The sequence below is a fragment of the Chiloscyllium plagiosum genome, chromosome 3 (genome assembly GCF_004010195.1).
Source record: "Chiloscyllium plagiosum isolate BGI_BamShark_2017 chromosome 3, ASM401019v2, whole genome shotgun sequence".
Taxonomy (NCBI): domain Eukaryota; kingdom Metazoa; phylum Chordata; class Chondrichthyes; order Orectolobiformes; family Hemiscylliidae; genus Chiloscyllium; species Chiloscyllium plagiosum.
The window spans coordinates 17,181,909-17,204,758 of NC_057712.1; the positions used below are offsets into that span (position 1 = coordinate 17,181,909).

General features: G+C 39.4%; 1 protein-coding gene across 2 annotated transcripts in view; it reads right to left on the minus strand.

The window, feature by feature from the left end:
• LOC122541274 (V-type proton ATPase subunit C 1-A-like) overlaps positions 1 to 22,850 on the minus strand; it is a 72,314-nt gene that overhangs the window by 34,130 nt on the left and 15,334 nt on the right. For both annotated transcript variants that reach the window (XM_043677908.1, XM_043677901.1), the window contains exons 5-6: positions 9,809 to 9,903; positions 6,346 to 6,437 (exon numbers count right to left, since the gene is read on the minus strand). In XM_043677908.1, the coding sequence (XP_043533843.1) occupies positions 6,346 to 6,437; positions 9,809 to 9,903 (187 nt within the window). The remainder of the gene's footprint in view (positions 1 to 6,345; positions 6,438 to 9,808; positions 9,904 to 22,850) is intronic.

Sequence of the window (22,850 nt, forward strand, 5' to 3'; positions counted from 1 at the left end):
CTCCTTCCTATCAGAAAGATGTTGTGAAACTTGAAAGGGTTCAGAAAAGATTTACAAGGATGTTGCCAGGGTTGGAGGATCTGAGCTATAGGGAGAGGCTGAACAGGCTGGTGCTGTTTTCTCTGGAGCGTCAGAGGCTGATGGGTGACCTTATAGAGGTTTACAAAATTATGAGGGGCATGGATAGGATAAATAGACAAAGTATTTTCCCTGGGGTCGGGGAGTCCAGAACTAGAGGGCATAGGTTTCGGGTGAGAGGGGAAAGATATAAAAGAGACCTAAGGGGCAACTTTTTCTCGCAGAGGGTGGTACGTGTATGGAATGAGCTGCCAGAGGATGTGTTGGAGGCTGGTACAATTGCAATATTTAAAAGGCATCTGGATGGGTATATTAATAGGAAGGGTTTGGAGGGATATGGGCCGGGCGCTGGCAGGTGGGACATGATTGGGATGGGATATCTGGTCAGCATGGACGGGCTGGACAGAAGGGTCTGTTTCCATGCTGTACATCTCTATGACACTATGACTCTACAGAAGTGTAGGTTTTCATAAATGAGGAATGTAATGGAGATCATAATCTGTTGGAATTTTTACAATGCACCCTGCTGAAGTGGATAGACTAATTGGAAATGACTTCAGGATTTTCACTCAGATTTACATACATGCAGACGCCCAAAGTTGCTGTCAATTTTATTGGAGCAGCGATGATAAACGCTGACAATTTCACTGTCATTATCATGGCAAAATCTAGACTATTAAACAACCCACTTCCCAATGGATAACTGCATTTCCTTTATATTTTTTAAATCTAATTTTCAAAGCTACCTACTCAGAGATGTTATTATAAACCCTGGAGCAGATGGGACATGAACCAAGGTCTCTCAGTCCAGGAATAGGGGCACTACCACTGCATCATAAAAAGGCCCATGTATTTGCTTACTACCATTAAAGGTAGTTAGAACTTTAATTCTCAATTAACTAGCAATATAAAATCAATGACAATGGACCACACCATTAATTATGTTATGACTTAAACAACTAACTGTTTTCCAGAATATCTTTAAATATTTCCTCCTTACAAATAACTCAATTTCATTTTCATTGATTAAAATTTTGAAATGCAAGTCCTTGGCACACTCAAACTGGCTACTGTTGTGTTACTTGCAGTGAATTTTAATATATCCCAAAGTTTCACTTTCTAAGTGAAATGAGGTGACATTCATTTTAATTAAATACGCATACAGTGTAATTTAGCCTGTGTCGGAGAGTCAGATTCTGCTAAGAAAGTTAATTCAACTCAAATGGAATCTCATCTCCCTCTGACCCTCAGGACAATGTTTAACTGTGAGATAGCTTGTTTAGAGGAGTTAGTGGAGTTCTTATTAACCAGTTAATCTAAATTAAACAAAGTTAGTTTGTGATAGATGAAACTTTTTCCAAATGAAAGCAGTTAGCTTTGTTCAGACGCTTATTAAATAGAAGAAACCTTGTCTTTTACAGCAGTTATTTTAATGGTTTCTGACTGAAATATCAGTAAAACTAATAAAATTAACCTTCTTGATTTGATTTTTATTATTATCACGTAAACTGAGATAGTGAAAAGTACTTTTTTGTGTGCTATCTAGACAAATCACACCATACATCAGTACATCAGGATAATAGAACAGAATGCGGAATATAGTGTTACAGCTACAGAGAAGGTACAAAGGAAGATCAACTCCAATATATGAGAGGTCAGTTCGAAAGTTTGATAACAGCGGGCAAAGAGCTGTTCTTATATCTGTTGGTACATGTTTTCAGATTTTTGTATGTTCTGCCCAATGGAAGAGACTATAACTGGGGTGGTCAGGGTGGGAGTCTTTGATTATGTTGGCTGCTGTCTCGAGGCAGCGGGAAGTATAGACGGAGTCAATGGCTGGAAGGCTGGTTTGAGTCATGGACTGGATTGCATTCACAACTCTCTGTAATTTTGTGGGCAGAGCAGTTGGTGTACCGAGTTGTGATGCGTCTGAATAGGGCTTTATCTTTCTTGAAGACCATGTAATCAATTAGCCTTTTGAGTTACTAGACACAAAATTGAGATTGAACCACATGTAAGGCACTTTGTTTAAACTGTTATTCAGTAACTTCATATATATGTGCAATGCACAAGTTTTGTTGATACTTAATGAAATAATTTACATACTGTGATTACATTGAGAGTGGTAATAAAAATGAGTTTGTATGAGGATCACTATGATGTATTTTAAAGATGGAAATATGTTTTTTTAATGGGAAAATATCATTAGATTTATTACTTCTTGCTCTCTTGGAGCCTCTTAACTAATGCAGCCTTCACTCCTAAGTAATATGTTGCTCCTTTCTGTTAAAATGCTTTAAAAATGTTGTTATGGATCTTTGTAAAGCAATATTTGTCATGTATTAATAAAAACAGTCATATTGTAATCAACATTCTTCATCATTAATTTTATTCCTATTCGTCTAATAAATAAATCTTGAACTATGTTATGCATTTTTAAATAATTTGTTTTTTTAAAATCATCTTCATGCAAGCAGCATTGCATGCAACAATATTATCAAAATTCTGTCACGTGAATAAATTCGTTCTCAGTCTAATGTTAGCTTGATGGTAATATTACTTGATAAATGCTTTTGAGACATGAATTCAAATATCAAACACTACAGAATTGCTGGTGAAACTCAGCAGGTCCTGCAGTGTCTCTACAGAGAAAGCAAAATTGATATTTCAAGTCCACTGACTCTTCATCTTGAAGATGCTGCCAGGCCTGCTGAGTTTCACCAGCAATTTCTGTTTTTGTTTCAGATTTCCAGCAGTTCTTTGTTTTATTTTAGTATTGAATTCAAATATCACCATGGCAGCTGGGGAATTTAAATGCATTTTATTAATAATGCAGGAATAAAATTCTAGTTTTACCAATAATGATCATGATAATACCAGATAATCATATAAGTGCACCAGCTTCACTATGTCCTCTAGAGAAAGAATTCTGAGGTCTTTACCTGGTCCTGCCTACATGGGACTTAGCAATGAGATTCAATCTTGACAGCCTTCTGAAATTACCAAGCAAGCCATTCAGTTTTATCAAACTGCTACAGAAAAGACAAATAACAATAAAACTGGATGTACATCGCACCATTGGCTTAGGTACCTTCCCAGTTGGTCCGACAAAGTGCTGCTCAGTAATATTTGGGGGCTCGGGCCAACAATGAGAAAGTTGTCCCACAGAGTAATCAAGTCACAGCCTAACATACATACTGCCTAATTATGCCTTACATCCTAAGCTCTTCCATCACTATTTTTATGTACAGGATTGTTCCACCTGCAAGGTAGACTGATAGAATATGCCAGCACAAGTGACATACCAACAGGAGGGAAAGGCCCGGAAGCTTTCAACATTTATTCCAGACCTCAAGACATCTCATAGCATAATGTCAACCATGGGCGGGGAAATCGCCTGCAAATCACCTCCTACCATCCTTCCTCAGTTGTTGATTTCATGTTGAACAGCACTTAAAAGAAGCACTGAGGGTAGCAAGGAGACAGGATGTATTCTGTAAGGTCATTTGTCCATTACCAAGAATGGATCAGCGGCACCAAAACTGACTGAGCTTTTGTTGGTTGTTTCACTATCAGAGCTGAAAATGTGTTGCTGGAAAAGCGCAGCAGGTCAGGCAGCATTCAGGGAACAGGAAAATCGACGTTTCGGGCATAAGCCCTTCTTCAGCCACTGTGACTGTGGCTGATAGCAAGAGAACCAACAAAAGAGGAAAATCTCCTTGTCTGTGTAATCACAATTCATTTACTGCAAGGACATTTGTCTACAACAATAATGTGGAGTGACCATTGCACATTCCTTAGAGAGATAAAGTATAGTCCACTATCATGTTTGGCAGTACTATCTTGCTAAATACAATAGACTCAGAAATGAAGTAGCAAATTTACACTGAGTTTCCATGAGGCTCATTCAGAGGGCAGAGAATCTCAGAAATCTCTACCCCAGGTGGCTATGGAGGCTCAGTCTTTGAGTATATTTAAAACAGAGTTCAATAGGTTTCTCGATACTAAAGATATCAAGGGATATCTGACTGAATGCAGAGTTGGTTCCATGGGTCAAATAGCCTATTCCTGCTCTATGTCCTGCATCAGTGCCAAAAATGGCATTTGTAAACACCTTTGGCCAGAAGCAGCAAATGGATGATCCATCTCGGCCTCCTCCCTAAGTCGCCAGTATCACAGATGCAGTGTACGGCCAATCTGATTCACTCTCTGTAGTTGATGGCACTGAATACAGCAAAGACACTAGGCCCTGACAACAGCCCTGTAGTACTGAAGACTTGTACCCCAGAACTCAACATTCTCATCATCAAGCTGTTCCAGTGCATCTACTACAGAAGCACAAACCTAACAATCTGGAAAATTGCCCAAGCATGTCCTGAAATTGCCCTACCAGCCTATTCTCAATTGTCAAAGTGATGGACACTATCTCAACAGCACTATCAGGGAGATGTTACTCAGCAACCACTTGCTCACCAATGATCATTCCATTTAACTTAAATGGCTTTTTAAAATGAAAATAAGGACAATGCACCTACATTCTGAGCTCAGACCTGAACCCTGAAATAGTGTGTAGTAATTTACTTGTTTGGTTGCAGGAATCTATTAGGTATCGGTTTGAACTATAACACTTTAAACTTAAATAAAAGATATAAAGACCATCACAAAGAACAAATCCATGAGGCATCAATAATGCATCAAAAACGGATTTGATGGAGAAACAAAAATCTGGTACTCCACCAGGCCCATCTACCTCCTGAACTCATGTCAGCTTTAGTTCAAACATGGACAAAAAAAACAAATTCCAGAGGTATGGTGAGAGTGACTACCTTGAAACAAAGGCAGTATTTAACAGATATGGGAGGCCTAAAACATTGCGAGCTAGGGGGAGAGGGGTTATACTCACCACTCATTGGAGTCAATTACTATTCCACAGTAATTAATTTTAATAAACCCATTATGCATTACCAGATTTTTGTTTCTCCATCAAATCCGTTTTTGATGCATTATTGATGCCTCATGGATTTGTTCTTTGTGATGGTCTTTATATCTTTTATTTAAGTTTAAAGTGTTATATTTCAAACAGATACCTAATAGATTCCTGCAACCAAACAAGTAAATTACTACACACTATTTCAGGGTTCAGGTCTGAGCTCAGAATGTAGGTGCATTGTCCTTATTTTCATTTTAAAAAGCCATTTAAGTTTAATGGAATGTTCACACTTATGGATTAGAATGTGTACCAAGAAAAATCGCATTTTAAAGATGACAAATGGATGAAAAATCTAGACTCAGACAAAATGTTAATAAGGCATCAAAATATATCTTTTCTGAAGAACTGGGCTAATATTCCATGTTAGTTAATTTCAAAAATTATTCATTCTACAGCAACACTAACTATTTGTAACACAAGCAGAAATTGGTGGAAATACTCAGTAGTCCTACCAGCATCAATAGAGAGCAAGCAGAATTAATGTTTCGGGTTCAGTGATCCCTACTTCAGAATTTCTGTAGGAAGGGACCCAAAACATTAGCTCTGCTTTTTCTCCACAGATACTGCCAGAATTGCTGAGTTTTACTAGAAAGTGATGTTTTTGTTTGAGTTTCTTTACTTAATATTTTGTATTTTTTATGTGCATTATTGATTGTCCAATCTGAGGAGTTGTCTTTGGGAACTCCCATTTTAAATGGGTCTCAGTAGCTTTTGATAAGAACTCAATCATATGGATTAGTTTTCAACTTTCACAAGGGAGAGGGGAAGGGAATGACAGGAATGTGCTGAGGCTTGCAGTATTGGATCAGCTGTATGTTTTACACCTTGATTTCCTTTTTAGGTCAGTTCTCCAAACAAGTTGAAAATTAATTTTATAATGCCTATACATCAGGTATAATTGGTAGAAATGAACTAAATGTTAGTACTGAGTCATAGAGTCATATATTGTACAGCATGGAAACAAACTATGTCAGTCCAACTCATCCATGTCAACCAGATGTCCTATGTTAATCTAGTCCCATTTGCCAGCATTTGACCGATATCACTCGAAACCATTTCTATTCATGTACCTACCCGGATTCCTTTTTAATATTGTAATTGTACCACATTTTGGTACAATCTCCACCACATTTTGGTATCTGTACCACAATGATACATAGTCCATTGCTTTTTGCAAATCTCAATAGCAAGATATGAATTGTGTATTTTCCAAATATTTGAATTTGTAATTTTCCAACATGCATAGATTCACTAAGTAAAGATCCCAGTTTACATACACTGCTTTTCTTTCCAGATTTTGTAGATTTCCCTTGGTATTGTTATAGGTCATTGCACGGGACTTTAAATCAGTGTCAATCTGCGAGATTTGCTGTAAGTAAGAAAGACAGGGAACAGTTATTTTGCTCTTACTGCTTCTATTATTGCTTAATATTTCATGGTTGACATCTTCTAACGTAATTGTTATCTTTGTAAAAGAATCAAACGAGTAGTAGCCATTTTGTAATCCAAAGAAATACACCTTTAAGGGAAAGGAACATACAGTATGAGATGCTAGATACTGCAGCAGACAAATGAAGAAGGGTTGCAGTGAGCAGAATGATTAGAATGAGCAGCAATAGTGTTGTGCAGCAACAGAGTGCCAACCTACACTCCCATAGGTCTGTTTTGGCCCCAACATGAAAACACTTGCAAAGTTTTTTTTATAAACTGGTAATCATTTTGGCAGCCATTATTCATGTATATATTACACTGAAAATTAGTGTTTGAGGTGTGGCCAATTTCAGAGCCAAACTAAACTCTTCTATCAGCAGCCAGGACATAAGGCAGAATTTCCCCATATATTTTCTGCAGTATATTTGGGGGGGATGGCTAAGAGGCAAATAATGGTAAGTATCTTGTCACATCACAGGCGTTAACACTGCCAAATCACAGGTCAATAACTTCTGGGTTCTAAAGTCCACCTGTCAAGGCCTAGTTTTCAGGAGATCATTTGGCGAGATGTTGTGGATTATTTTCTTCTTGTGGTCTTGGGGAGGAGTCAAGGGTTCCGAGGCAAGGACAGAGCTATCACTTTCAGGGACCACCTCTGTGCCTGTCATCTACGTCTCTGTGTGTTCCCAGATCGGGGCAATTGAAGGCCACTCATCCAACTTGGCCGGCAGGAAATCACTCAGCCTTCTCACCTGCCAGGGATCAGGAAGGTGGTGAATTGAGGCCTTGAAGTGGCCTATAATTAACCACTTTAGTTGTTGGCAAGTAAAGGACATCCCCAGTGGACCTTCAGCCCCAGCATGTAATTTGCTGAGGTGCTCAGAAGGACAGAATTTCTCTTTCAGGCCAATTTGCCACCTCCAGGGAGGGGGAAATCTTGCCCATGGGTTTGTGTTGTGAGGATCATTCTTTAACTGAATAAAGCTCTGTTCACTTGCACAAACACGTCTGTCACTATTTAAAGTGCCAGGAAAATACCAATGCATCAAAGTGATGTATGTTTGCACCTACAAATTCACTCAGTGAGACTGTGAGCAGGTACAAAGCACAGGGAAGACACTTTTCTACAGGGAAGATGGAAGAAATTAAATGGAAAGGGGATATTGTGCATTTTCTAACTGACAGCTTCAGAATGCTATTGATAAAACAGGCTACTAAACTAGCCTCTGCAAAGAAGGTACATGATATTGGGAGATTAATATCAAGGTGGGATATCAAACATTTTAACTATAAAACAAGTATTTAGAGATAAGCATCAATAATATGTGATATCTCTAAAACGAGAGTTAAGACCTGTACAATATTGATAATTCTTATCTCAGTGTCCCAAATAATTTTATAACCTAAAGTGCTGCAGAACAGAAGCTGCCACTATAACATGGAGATTAAACTTGAACATAATAAGCGTGAGACTTTCAAATTGCAAAGAAATATATTATTGGTTTTGTTTGATATGACATCGCTGCGGAAGGACCTTTCAAGTTAAGACATACAACATAGGCATAGCTAGGAGTTTATTAGTGAACAGTGCATCACGGTGAAAACTGTAATATAACCTGCTTATCACTGAATCAATAAATTGTTTGCTCAGCAGGCATCTGAAAATTAACACAATTATGGAGAACCACAATTATTAATGACTTCATCAAGTAATAAAAGAGCAAGTGAACCAACAATTCAATGGAAAAGTGTATTCTTTCTAATTGAATTGATGAACCCACAAACATAGCAACATAAAATGCTTGAAAGGAACAGGAGGTACCAATGCATAAATGAATACAGCACTAGCCACTAACTAAGCAATAAATATATACAACAACAGATACAGGGTGCACATGTAAATTTTGATTAGATTCCCTACAGTGTGGAAACAGGCTCTTTGGCCCAACAAGTCCACACCAACCCTCTGAAGAGCAACCCACTCAGTCCCACTCCCCTACATTTACCCATGACTAATGCACCTAGTACTATGGCAATTTAGCATGGCCAATTCACCTGACCTGCACATCTTTGGACTGCAGGAGAAAACTGGAGCACCCGGAGGAAACCCGCGCAGACACGGGGAAAACGTGCAAACTCCACACAGACAGTTGCCTGAGGAGGGAATTGAACCCAGTTGTGCTGTGAGACAGCAGTGCTAACCACTGAGCCACCGTGCCATTCCAAATGAACAAACATGAATAACTCTATCATGAATCTATCTCTGTTGCCACATTTCTGCAGCTCTAAGACATCCCTAGCTTTACAGTAGAGCCAGGGAATGAGTGAGAATGGGTAGAGATGGCAAGGAAATTGGTCAGGTAGAAATCCTTTGAGAAACCAATGTGGGCCACAAAGGCTGGATACCGAAAAGTCTTTTGCTGCTTCTGGCCATTACCATTAACATGAAGAAGATTTTTCCCACTTAACCTTTAGGAAGCTGCATGGCCTCACACAGAAAATTAAAAGGTTGTGCCTGAGTGAAGGTAACAGGCTCTAAACCACAAAATAATGGTTAGGTCTGATCTGACAGCAGAAAATGGCACTCAGCAATTCATACACAGTGAAGAAGAGCAGGAGTAACAGAGCAGTCAAGAAGTTTGAATGTTAGGTTTGGTGGTTAAAATGGAACACTGGAAGCAGGAGGAACTGGGACCAGACAAATGAAGTTACAGGAAAGTTCACAAAGAAGTAGAAAAGCACAAAAAGCAGTTTATGGAAGTTTTATTTTAATTTGAAGGGGTAGCTGGCTAAGGAATAGGGCTGGAGACTGAAGAATGTGGGGAGCTGAAAGATGTAGACGGAAATGTCTTTACACCACAGTGCTAGTCTCCCAGAGCCTCCAGCTACATCGTTACACAAATTGTTGGTATATGCACATTCAACTACAAGCGTTTACAAATTTGGGATAAAATTTAACTTTGTTGCACAAAACAGATGGTAATGGATTGGCCAGCCATTAAATATCCCACCTGATCTTTCTTCCCACTGAAGTCAATGAAGAGGAAAATTGAGCAAGAACTGCTGTTTGCTTCTCTGTCAAAATTGAACTTTACTCCCTCTAACTTGAGACTATAAATGTCAACATCAAAACATTACCAAATAAAAAAATCACAGCATCAGGAAGCAAAGAATAGGAAAAGGAAAGTCATGCTTGAGGCAAGATTATTCATTACTATATATGTGTAAACGTGTTTGATGCATACATTTCTTTATATGTTTATTTATACTAAAATTTTAGAGACTTTTTTAATCAACATCAAATTTCACCTTAGTAATAACTTCTGTTAGATTTTGAAGTGACTGTTTTATAGGATATTTAGCCATGTCCCACTGAAAATGTGTCACATATCGATGGAGATCAACTAAAAACAAAGAAAACAAGATGGAATTAGTTGTGTGCCTGATGTTCCTTCAAGCATATGTAACAAACTAAATAATACCACAGCACGACATCAAAACCTGACCAGAAAATATAGAAGTATTGATCACAAAAGTTAAAAGGCTGTATGTTTATGTAATAATAGACAACAAATATGAACTGCAATTCCACAAGCAATTAGTACTTCCCCCATCCCCATTTAATTTGTTGCTAAATAGTCCACGTACTGTTTACTTTTATAAATGTCACATAGCAAAAGAAATGATCACTTCATGGGTTTCCAGAAGCTACTAATACTGAGACCAGCTTTTGCTTCGGACCATAATAGCTTGTCATGATAGTGCAAGTGATGGAAGAAAAACCATCTGCCTACCCAAATCTTGTTCATCCACCCCTGGTCAATATTGCTGTTTTCTTTATTCTTTCATGGGATGTGGGTTTGTCTCTTGATCACAGAATTCGTATAGTTCAGAAGAAGGCCATTCAGTCTACAGTGTCTACACTGCTCTCTGAGCATTTTCAATTTGTGCCAATCTCCCAATTTTTGCCATAACCTCACATACTGAATTTAAATAATGCCCTTTTGAATACCTCAGTTGAACCTGTCTCCACCACACCTTAAGGCAATCCATTTCAGACCCTAATTACATACTGTGTGGAAAAGTATTCTTTAACCTCACATCTGTTTCTTTGGCAAAACACTTTAAATCTGTGTGCTCTGGTTCTCAATCATCTTACAAATGGGAACAGTATCTCCCTATCTACGCAGTCCAGCCCTCTCAAGATTTTGAAAACTATCAAATGTCCTGTTAATGTGGCCTCAAATCTCCTGATGTACTTGGCCTCAAACAACCACAAGCATCTCCTTTGTGATAGGCATGACTCTAACCAATGGATGGGTTTTAATCTGCTTCCCACTGACTTTAACTTGTTGCCATGATGTCAAGGGCAGGCATCTTACCTACCCTCTGAGTTTAGATTTCTTCCATGTTTGGACCAAGGTCATTATCAGGTAAGGAGCTGAGTTGCCCTGGCCGAACCAAGCCTGAGCATCAATGTGCAGGTTATTGCTTTGTAAGTCTTGTTTCTGCAAACACTTTTGTGACACCTTCCATCATTTGCTGATGATAAACTGTAGATCAAAGGGGCAGTTATTGGACTTGTCCAGTTTTGCGTGGATAGAAAATTAAAGTTATTGAGGCAAGAGGACTGGTTGAGATGCGCTCAAGAGTACCACAGGAAGTGAAAGTAGAATTGTGGAGCCACTGATCAAATCTTTTCCAATCTTTTCCAGACTCGGTTGATGCCAGAGAACTGGAAAATTACAAAAGTCCCATGCTAGTTTTAAAGAAGTATAAAGATAAGCCTGTGTTACTTTCTTAGATGGTTACTTCTGGTGCCTTGTATTATTTGCCATTTCATTTTGTCAGTACTGTATAAGGGTATCACTTACTGAGTAAGGGTTTTTTTGAGATAAACTAAGGACAAAAAGGATTGGTGGCAGCGACCAATATGGCAATCAGAGGTGAACATATAGAATATCTACAGAAGAAATACTGTTCTGACACAGAAACATAGAATGCAGGAGTAGAAGTAGGCTATCATTTGCTAGTTTTTTTAAAACTCTGGTTTACTGAATGACTATTAAATTCTTCTACAAAGCTTTTAATTGTATTAAGTGACTGTTCGGTAATAATTTCAAGCTTTTTAAATTCGGTTCTTTGTAATACTATTTCTTTAAAATACTGTACTTCTATTATTTTCCAGACGTTTTCATGGTTTTTCTACATATTTTAATGATCATAATTGTGGATACCTGCTTCTTCTAATCTTTTCCTGTCTTCAGCAGCCAGGATGGAGTTTCCTTGATTCCTCCTAAGTAAAATAGACCTTTTACTGCAATTCACATTCTAAAACAAGTACTTTTTCTACACAAATTTCTCTTTAAAGTTCTCTGGCTCTGTCCTTTATATGATCTTGCTGCCAAAATCATGTCACAATTATTAAATTTTAGTCTTTTAAATCTTTATCTTGTGCTGACGTTTTCTTCTTCTGCTGAAGGCTACTAGATTTCTTTAAACTTGATCATTTTCAGCTTAAATAAATTCCAAGGCCATCCTGGTTCTGTAATTTGGTCTGAATTTATTTTCTGACCCCTCAAGGAGCCTAATATCGATGGCGGCAATGCTCATTGAGAGAGGTGCGATCTCTCTTTTACACACCTTTGCTCTCATCCCTCTTCTACATGCCACTTTTCATAAAGTGGAGGCGCCGGTGTGGAACTGGGGTGACAAAGTTAAAAATCACACAACACCAGGTTACAGTCCAACAGCTATAATTGGAAATACTAGCTTTCAGAGCGCTGCTCCTTCCTCAGGCAGCAGTGCTCCGAAAGCTAGTGCTTCCAAATAAACCTGTTGGACTATAATCTGGTGTTGTGTGATTTTTAACATTTTTCATAAAGTTATTCCCTCTTCTCTTAGGGATCTCTAACTTTATTTCCTGAAGCCTTTTATCAGTCCTCGCAGAGTCTTCCTTGATCACCAATAGCTCACTATTTTCTACCTGTAACTGGTTTTCCTTCTTTTCAATTAGATTTGATTTATTATTCACATGTGCCTAAGTGCAGTGAAAGGTTTTGTTCTGCATGCAGTGCAAGCAGGTCATAACATACAAAGATCATAGAGTGATTGAGTAGAGCGAGGAATACAAAGTTACGGCTACAAAGAAATAATTTTTACAGACTTAGAATTAAGGTTTAAAAGTGCAGAAAGATTGTACAAAGTGTGAAAATAAGATCTGCTGTAGGGAGCTCGCAAAGAGTCGCCCTGTGTCGGCGCCATCTTGAATCTTAGCCCTGTTTATCATTCCAGAGTATTGAACCAGTTCCCGAATGGTATTTTGCTTCTGCAGTTCTCCACCTGCCTTCATGCAGCTTCCACAGCTGCTGCTGCTCTCCGTCGGTAGCTGCCCTTTTAGTTGCTGACTGTCCATGTCTTCTCCAAGCAATGATACTCTTCAGGTGGTAAACTCACTTACCTGAATATTTTTCATTATCTCTGGCTGACAAGGTGGAGCCCAATCCAGAACATTTTTAAAGATGACCCTCCTGGTATCTTATTGTTATTTGCCACATCTATCAGTACATGACACCATTACTGGTGCCCTCTCTATTATATTACAACCAAAACTGGAGAAATCCACTGTCACTTTGTTCCTGCTACTCCAAAGATCACAACATAAAATAAAAATACTTTTTGCAGTTTCGATGGTGACCAATTAAATATTGTGTTTATGTCAGGTTTCAAACAAAAAAAATCTATCGAGTTTCCTAATGAACACAATTATGTGTTTATTGTCTAAGCAAAATTTAGTCAATAAAGATGGAATATTTGGTTAATATACATAGTCAGTAATGTAGGAGTATAAATGTTATCCCTCTAAATATCCTGAAAACACGTGCACATGGGTGCAAACACTTGGATGAAAATAATACTGATTAGATCTCATGGAATACAAGGGGAATTAGCCATTTGGATACAGAGCTGGCTCAAAGGTAGAAGACAGAGGGTGGTGGAGGAGGGTTTTTTTCAGACTGGAGGCCTGTGACCAGTGGAGTGCCACAAGGATCAGTGCTGGGTCCTCTACTTTTTGTCATTTACATAAATGATTTGGATGCGAGCATAAGAGGTACAGTTAGTAAGTTTGCAGATGACACCAAAATTGGAGGTGTAGTGGACAGCAAAGAGGGTTACCTCAGATTATAACAGGATCTGAACCAGATGGGCCAATGGGCTGAGAAGTGGCAGATGGAGTTTAATTCAGCTAAATGCGGGGTGCTGCATTTTGGGAAAGCAAATCTTAGCAGGACTTATTCACTTAATGGTAAGGTCCTAGGGAGTGTTGCTGAACAAAGAGACCTTGGAGTGCAGGTTCATAGCTCCTTGAAAGTGGAGTCACAGGTAGATAGGATAGTGAAGAAGGCGTTTGGTATGCTTTCCTTTATTGGTCAGAGTATTGAGTACCGGAGTTGGGAGGTCATGTTGCGGCTGTACAGGACATTGGTTAGGCCACTGTTGGAATATTGCATGCAATTCTGGTCTCCTTCCATCGGAAAGATGTTGTAAAACTTGAAAGGGTTCAGAAAAGATTTACAAGGATGTTGCCAGGGTTGGAGGAATTGAGCTATAGGGAGAGGCTGAACAGGCTGGGGCTGTTTTCCCTGGAGTGTCGGAGGCTGAGGGGAAACCTTATAGAGGTTTACAAAATTATGAGGGGCATGGATAAGATAAATAGACAAAGTCTTTTCCCTGGGGTTGGGGAGCCCCGAACTAGAGGGCATAGGTTTAGGGTGAGAGGGGAATGATATAAAAGAGACCTAAGGGGCAACGTTTTCACACAGAGGGTGGTACATGTATGGAATGAGCTGCTAGAGGAAGTGGTGGAGGCTGGTACAATTGCAACATTTAAAAGGCATTTGGATGGGTATATGAATAGGAAGGATTTGGAGGGATATGGGCCGGGTGCTGGCAGGTGGGACTAGATTGGATTGGGATATCTGGTCGGCATGGACGGGTTGGACCGAAGGGTCTGTTTCCATGCTGTACATCTCTATGACTCTATAATAAAACATATTTTTGTACAGAGATTGACTTTTTGAAAGAAACAAGCTTTGATCAATGCATTCATGAAAGCAACTGGATAATGTGTAGGATGTTCCAGATTCTGTTGCTCTGATGTTCTGGCACATGCAGTCAAGTCACTAATCATGTACAGTCATCTCTGAAGTCTTGTAGACACAGCTTGCTCAGGAAATACAATATCAAGATGTCATTTAAATCGTTCATTCAAACAAAAACACATTTCACCTTGAACTAACATAATGCAGAAATGGAAGAGATTAGCTGGACAGTTTGTTCACAGCAAGCTTTCATAGTTTCATAGTGACAGAAGCAGGAGTAGGCTATTGGGCCAATCTAGCCTGCTCCACCATTCATTAAGATCATTGCTGATCTATACATCGTCACAGCTCCTCCTACCTGGATTATCCCCATAACCCTTAATTCCCTACCATGCATAAACTCATCCAACTGTGTCTTGAATACATTTAATGAAGCTGCCTCTACTACTTCCTTGGGCAGAGAATTCAATAGATTCACTACTCTTTGGGAAAAACAGTTTCTCCTCATCTCTGTCCTAAATCTACTCCCCCTAATCTAGAGATCATGTCCCCCTAGTCCTAATCTCATCTACCAGCAGAAACAACTTGCCTGCCTCTATCTTATTTATCCCTTACATTATTTTATATGTTTCTATAAGATCTCCTCTTAATCTTCTAAATTCTAGCGAATACAATCCCAGGCAGCTCAACCTCACCTCATCAGATAACACCCTCATCTCCGGAATCAACCTGGTGAACCTCCTCCTCACCTACTCCAAAGCCAGTATATCCTTCCTCAAGTAAGGAGACCAGAACGGCGCGCAATACTCCAGGTGCAGCCTCACCAACACCTTGTACAATTGCTGCACAACCTCCCTGCCCTTAATTCAATCCCTCCAGCAATGAAAGCCAATATTCCATTTGCCCTCCTGATTACTTGTTGCACCTGCAAATCAACTTTCAGTGATTCATGTACGAGCACTTAAGTCACTCTGCACAACAAGATTTGATCTTTCACCATTTCAATAATACTCTGACCTACTATTTTTACTTCTGAAGTGGATAACCCCACATTAACCAACATTGTACTCCATCTGCCAGCCCCTTGCCCACTCACCTCACTTATCTAAATCTCTCTGCAGACCCTCCACATTCTCTGCACAGTTTGTCTTTCCACTCACTTTAGTCTCATCAGCAAACTTGGATACATTACACTCAGTCTACTCTTCCAATTCATTTATATATCTCATGAACAGTTGCGGACCCAACACTGACCCCTGCGGCACCCCACTCACCACTGATCTCCAGCCAGAGAAATACCCATTTAGCCCAACTCTCTGCTTTCTATTGGTTAACCAGTCCTCTATCCATGCAAGTACATTCCCTGCCACTCCATGCATTCTTATCTTATGGATGAGTCTTTTAGGTGGCACCTTATCGAATGCCTTCTGGAAATCTAAGTATACAGCATCCTCCTGTTCCCCTCCATCCACCATGCTTGTTACATCCTCAGGTTTGTCAGTCACGACCTTCCCTTCAATTCCTGCAAGATTTCCTCCAATTCAACTTAATAAAGGTGGGCACCCCTCCAAATCAACTTGCTCTCCGCAGGCTTTCCTACAATTCAGCTGGTTCTTAGCAGGCTTTACCTAAACCAGCTAAAACAAGAGCCTTTTCAAGACAATCACTGTTCAAAACAGCCCAGGATCACCAGCAGTTATTACCAGTCATGGAAATATGGCTAAAAATATGCAGTGAACCTTCATTGTCATATTTTTAAGAAACCATCCCAGATACGTCCAGAAAACTTGAAATGAATTCTTTATTTCCACAACTTTCAAAACAAATTTGCAGAACAAATTTTAAAATTTACTGATGACACCACCATTGGACAGAGCACAGGAAGGAAATAGACAGCTTAGTGGCATGATGTAAAGACAACAATCTCACCCTCAATGTCAGCGAAACAAAACAGCTGGTCATCGACTTCAGGAAGTGGAGTGGTGAATACGCCCCTGACTGTATCAATGGTGCTGAGGTGGAGGTGGTCAAGAGCTTCAAGTTCTTAGGAATAAATATTACGAACTATCCGGGTCCACCCGTGTCGATGCTACCATCATGAAAGTACATCAATGCCTCTACTTTCTCAGAAAGCTAAGAAGGTTCAGCATATCCACAATAACTCTGACTAACTTTTATAGATGTACCATAGAAAACATCCTATCCGGATGTAACAAAGCTTAGTATGGCAAGACAGCGAGAAATTAGAGAGTTGTGAATACAACACAGTCCATCATAAAAATCAGCCTTCCTTCCATTGACTCTGTCTGCCTTGGGAAAGCAGCCAACTTAATCAAAGACCCCTAACATCCAGTTATACTCTCTTCCATTGGGCAGGGGATACAGAAGTTTGAAAATACGTCCCAACAGACTTCAGAAGAGCTTCTTCTTCACTGTTATCAGAATTATGAACGGACATCTCATATATTAGAACTGAACCTTCTTCGCACCTTCTCTATAGCTGTAACCCTATATTTTGCATTCTGTTCTATTACCCTGACTACTTTTGTAAGGTTATGATTTGTCTAGTTAGCACACAAAAACAATACTTTTCTCACATGTATCGTGGTATATGTGACAACAATAAAAATCAAGTCAAGAAAGCTAATTTTATTACTTTTACTGATATTTCAGTCAGGAACTATTAAAATAACTGCTACATAATTTGGAAATTTGCAAATGATCCAACCTGGAATTATTGTGAACCAGCAAGAAGATTCTAGAGATTTTCGAAGAGGTTAGTAGAAAGAATGGACAAGTGGCAGATGAAATTTTATGCGGTGAAATATGAAGAGATTTGTTTCGGTAAGAAGAAAGCAAAGAAACAATATAAAGGATACAATTCTAAATGGGTAGAGGAGCAATGCAACCTGGAAGTATATGTCCAAAAGTCATTGGAGGTGGTTTGACTGATCGAGAAAAGAGTTAAAATTAATAAGACATAGAGCACCCTGGAATTAATTAACTGGGGCAGAAATAAAAGAATCAAAGCATTTGATTTTTAAATGTCAATGTTGGATCCATCATTGCTATCATGAAAAAAAATCAATGTATAGCATTCCATGACTGACATACTGCAATGCAGCATAATTGTAATGTTCAAAACCAATGTTCAATATTTTGGTTAAAATTTGTACATCTACCGAGCTACATTGAGATGAAGTACACACCTAAAGGTCCACCAGGTAAAACAGAACTGAAGCATCCTGACAGTTCTTTCTAGCCTTCAAGGCACTGATTGACAGATATGCCAGCTCGCTTACCTAACATATTTTGTCAGATGTCATAGAGATGTACAGCATGTAAATTTTATTACGCTTCAAAGATTGAAGTTTCCTGATCACATGGACAACGTGACCAGGCTATGTGGCTGTTAATTATTTAATCCATCGTAACCTGATCACTGTATCCATGCATCCAGATTATTATTCCAAAATACAAATCATATTCCAATGTTTACATTGAGGAGAACAGCTGAGCCAGAGTTAGGTCAGCTTTAGACACTCCTATCATGTTTTACACTAGCATCAGTAAATATTCAGAAAAAATAACAGCTCCTCAAGCCTACCATACCATTCAATAGGATCATGGCTGATTCGACTTCAACACCTCCTTCATGCCAGTTCGTCACAGCCCTCAATGTCCCCTATAGTTCAAACATCTCTATCCTTTCTCTTTCAGTAGGGTAGCAAATTCCAGACAGTCTTTACACTCTGGGAAAAGAAATTCCTTTGCATTACAGTTTTCAATGAACATCCCCTCCCTTACTGTGCAACCATGTCCCCTACTTTGAGATTTCCCCACTTATGGAAACATTTTCTCAACATCAACCCTGTCAATTCCCCTCAGACTCTTGTACATTTCAATAAGATTACTCTTCATTCTGCTGAACTCTGATGAATGAAGGCCAAACCTGTTCATTTTTAAGAAGTCAACACCCTTCATTCCAGGATTCAGCCTACTGACTCTCTTCCGTGCTGCTTCCAGTACCAGGTCATTCTTAAAAACATACCAAAACAGTACACAGTTTTCCAGGTGCTACCTCCCCAATGCTGTCACGTACAGGTGTAACAAAACCTGCTTATTTTAAAACCCAACCCCTCCCAAAAATGTCTAAATTTCTACTCGCCTTCTCAACTACTTGTTGTACCTACATCCGGTTTCATTCACAAAAATACCCAGATCCCACTGCACTGCACCTTTTTTTAGAATCTCTCTCTGTTTAAATAACGGTCCACCATTTGATTCTTCCTCCCAAAGTGAATGATCTCACATTTCCCTCCGGCCTTGGGAGGCAATGGCCCAGTGATATCATTGCTAAACCCTCAATTTAGAGACCCAGGTAATGTGAATCCTGCCATTGCAGGAGGTGGAATTTGAATTCAATTAAAATGTAGTATTGACAGTTGAATGATGACCAGGAAATCATTATCAGGAAAACCCATCAGGCTCACTTATGTCCTTTAGGGAAGGAAACTGCCATTATTACCTGGTTTGGCCTAGATATGACTTCAGAACCAGAGCAATGTGGTTGACTCTTAACTGTCCTCTGGGTAGTTAGGAATGGGCAACAAATGCTGGCCTAACTAGTGACACCCACATCCTGTGAATGAATTAAGCCCCTCTATATCCCCTTGCAGATCTTTTATATCCTCATTGTAATAAGCCCTCCCAATTATTTTATATCATCAGCTAATGTGGACACATTTTACTCTGCACCCTCTGCCAAGTCACTAATGTTAACTGTAAATAATTGAGACCACAGCACTGATCTTTGTGATATTCCATGAGTTACATATTTCCAACCTGAAAAAGATCCATTCACCCACAGTCTGTCTCCTGTACGTTAACCAATCCTCAGTCCATGCTAACACATTATCTCCAATACCATGAACCCCATATCTTGTGCAATAATCTTTTCTGTGGCATCTTCTCAAATGCCTTTTAGAAATCCCCTTGATCAACTCTGCTTGTTGTACCTCCAAAAGGTCTCTAGCATATATGTCAAATAAGATTTCCCTTTGCAAGACAATGTTGATTGTATTTAATTGAATTAAGTTTTACTAAACATCCTGATATTTCTTCCTTAAAATTGGACTCAAGCATTTTCCCACTGATAGAAAATTGGATTCAAGCATTTTCCCATTGATGGATGTTAGTCTAGAGTTTCCTGCTTTCTGACTCCCTCCATTCTTGCACATTAGTGTCATATTCCTCCTGGAATCCAGTGAGTTCTGGAATATTTTGACCAATGTCTCCACTGCCTCTGCAGCCACTTCCTTTCAGGTCATCAGTTCTCGGTCCAGTGACCCATCTGCCTTTAGTGCCATAGGGTCTTCGTTGACTTCTTCTGTTTGTATTACACCAGTGTATTCATCAACTGCTGCTGCCCAGCTTAGACTGATTTCTGTTCTCTTATATATTTTAGACAAGTTCAACTTGTCAGATGTTTTGTTTTAGAGGGGAGGACTGCAGATGCTGGAGATCAGAGTCGAGAGTGTGGTGCTGGAGAAGCACAGAAGGTCAGGCAGCATCCGAGCAGCAAGAGAATCGACGATCTGGGCATAAGCCCTTCATCAGGAGTTGTTCTGGTTTCTGTTTTTTGTTTCATTGGAATCGGAGAGTTAGCTCCCTGTTTATGTTTACCCATTCTGTTACCTTTCCATCTCCTTTCCAATTCATTTTCTGCTTTAGTTAGGTTCTGCCTCAAAAATACAAAATAAATTTTAAAAATGGATTTGCTAACACCAGTTGCTTGGACCTGATGAACTACATCCTAAGGCATTAAAAGAGCAATAGGGGATTCCATAGTAAGGGAATCAGGCAAATGTTTCTGCAGTAGTCAAAGCAACTTCAGGATGGTATGCTATCAGGGGAAAGAGTGTTATGGAGAGGCAGCAAGATATTCATCCGGGGGAAGCTGATTTTATCGAGGTTGTCTTCCACAGTAGTAGCAATGACTTAAGGAAGAATAGAGACTGGGTCCAAAAAGTAATTTCAGGGAGGATATTGAAAGACAGGACCTCAGGATTATTCCCAGTCCCAACTGGGAATGAGAGTTGTGCGATTGGACATGTCGCTGTAAAACTGTTGTGGGATGGTAAGCATCAGATGTCTGGAGCTTTGGGATCTGCTCTGCTGGTCACGCAATTTGACAAATTTATTAAATTTCTTTCAGGATGTAACAAGCAGTGTAGATAAACAGGAACCAATAGATATAGTGCATTTGGATTTCCAAAGGCATTCAATAAGATGTCACATAAAAGGTGCGAGCCCACAGTACTGGCGGTAATATTTTAGCATGGATAGAGGACTGGGTAACTGATAGGGAACAGAGAATATAGATAAATAGGTAATTTTCAAGTTATAAAATTATAACTAGTGGAGTGCCACATAAATGATTATTGGGTCCTGAAATATTTACAACCTATATTAATAACTTGAATGAAGGAATCTATATACTGCAGCTAAATTTGATAAAAGGTAGATAGGAAATCAAGTAGTGAAGAAGATAGAAATAGTTTGCAAGTGATAGAGTTGAGTGTGTGATCAAAATTTGGTAGAATGAGCACATTAAATCCTCTCTATCCATGAGACCATGACTTGTGATTTTGCCTTTCCACGCCAAAAAGTAGCAACTAAATTTAACAACTCCAGGCAAACTCACATATCCACGATTTGTAACCTGTTTTTAACAAGCTCCACACTTCACCAGTCACAGGGATTCTCAGAAACAGAACCCTTGCACATTCGAAGGACTGACTGTATATTGCACAAAGGCATGAGACTGTCCACTTTGACAGAATGAATAGATCAGCAGAGTATTATTTCAACGGAGAGAGGCTAAAGTTGCTGCAGTGCAGAGGGACCTGGCTGTCTTTGTGTATGAATCACACAAAGTTAGCATCAGGCTACAGCAATAAAATGTGGATCTTTAATACAAGGGGGGAGAGAATACAGGGCAGTGGTGAGATCACACCTGGAGTATTATGCATAGTTTTGATCTTCTTTCTCAACAAGGGATATACCTGTGTTAGACATTAACTCAATTTACTCCATTAACATTATAATCAAAAAACAACTGAAGGTACTAGATACTGCAAAAGTCATGAGGACCGACAAAATTCCAGCAATACTGAAATCTTGTTTTTCAAAGCTGTTCCAGTACAGTTACAACAATGATATCTATTTGACAACTTGGAAAATTTCCCAGGTGCACTCTGTGTACGAAAAAAAGGACAAATTCAACAAAGACAATTATTGCCCTACACATCTACCTTCCATCATCAGTAAAATGATGGAGAGCTCATCAACAATGCTATCAAATTGCAAAGGAATAACCTGGTTTCCGCCAGGGCTACTCAGTGCCAGATCTTTTTTTTTGAAACAGTCTTGGTTCAAACACAAACAAAACAGCTGAACTCAAGACGTGAAGTAAGACTAACTGCCCTTGACATTGAGGCAGCATTTAATCTAAAATAGTATCAAAGAGACTATTCAGGATGATCTGGATAAAGGAATCGAGGGCATTGTTGCTAAGTTAGCAGATGACACAAAGATAGGTGGAGGGACAGGTTATGTTGAAAAAGTGGGAAGGCTGCAGGAGGACTTAGACAGGCCAGGCGATTGGGCAAAGAAGTGGCAGATGGAATACAATGTGGGGAAGTGTGAGGTTATGCACTTCGGGTTAGGAAGAATGGGGGGGTAGTCTATTTTTTAAATGGGAAAAAGTGAGGACTACAGATACTGGAGATCAGAGCTGAAAATGTGTTGCTTGAAAAGCGCAGCAGGTCAGACAGCATCCAAGTTTCCTGAAGAAGGGCTCATGCCCAAAACGTCGATTCTCCTGCTCCTTGGATGCTGCCTGACCTGCTGCGCTTTTCCAGCAACACATTTTTAGCTTTTTTTAAATGGGGAAAGGCTTTGGGGCTTGGGAATCCTTGTTCAGGATTCTCTTAAGGTTAACATGCAGATTTGGTGGAGTTAGGAAGGCAAATGCAATGTGAGCATTCATTTTGAGAGGTTTAGAAGGTAATGTTGAGGCTGTACAAGGCCCTGGTCAGACTGCATTTGGAATATGGTGAGCAGTTTTGGGCTCCAATTCTAAGGAATGATATAGGAAGGGTCCAGAGATGATTTACAAAGAATGATCCCAGGGTTGAAAGGCTTATCAGATAAGACGCGGTTGAAGACTCTGAATTAGAAGGATG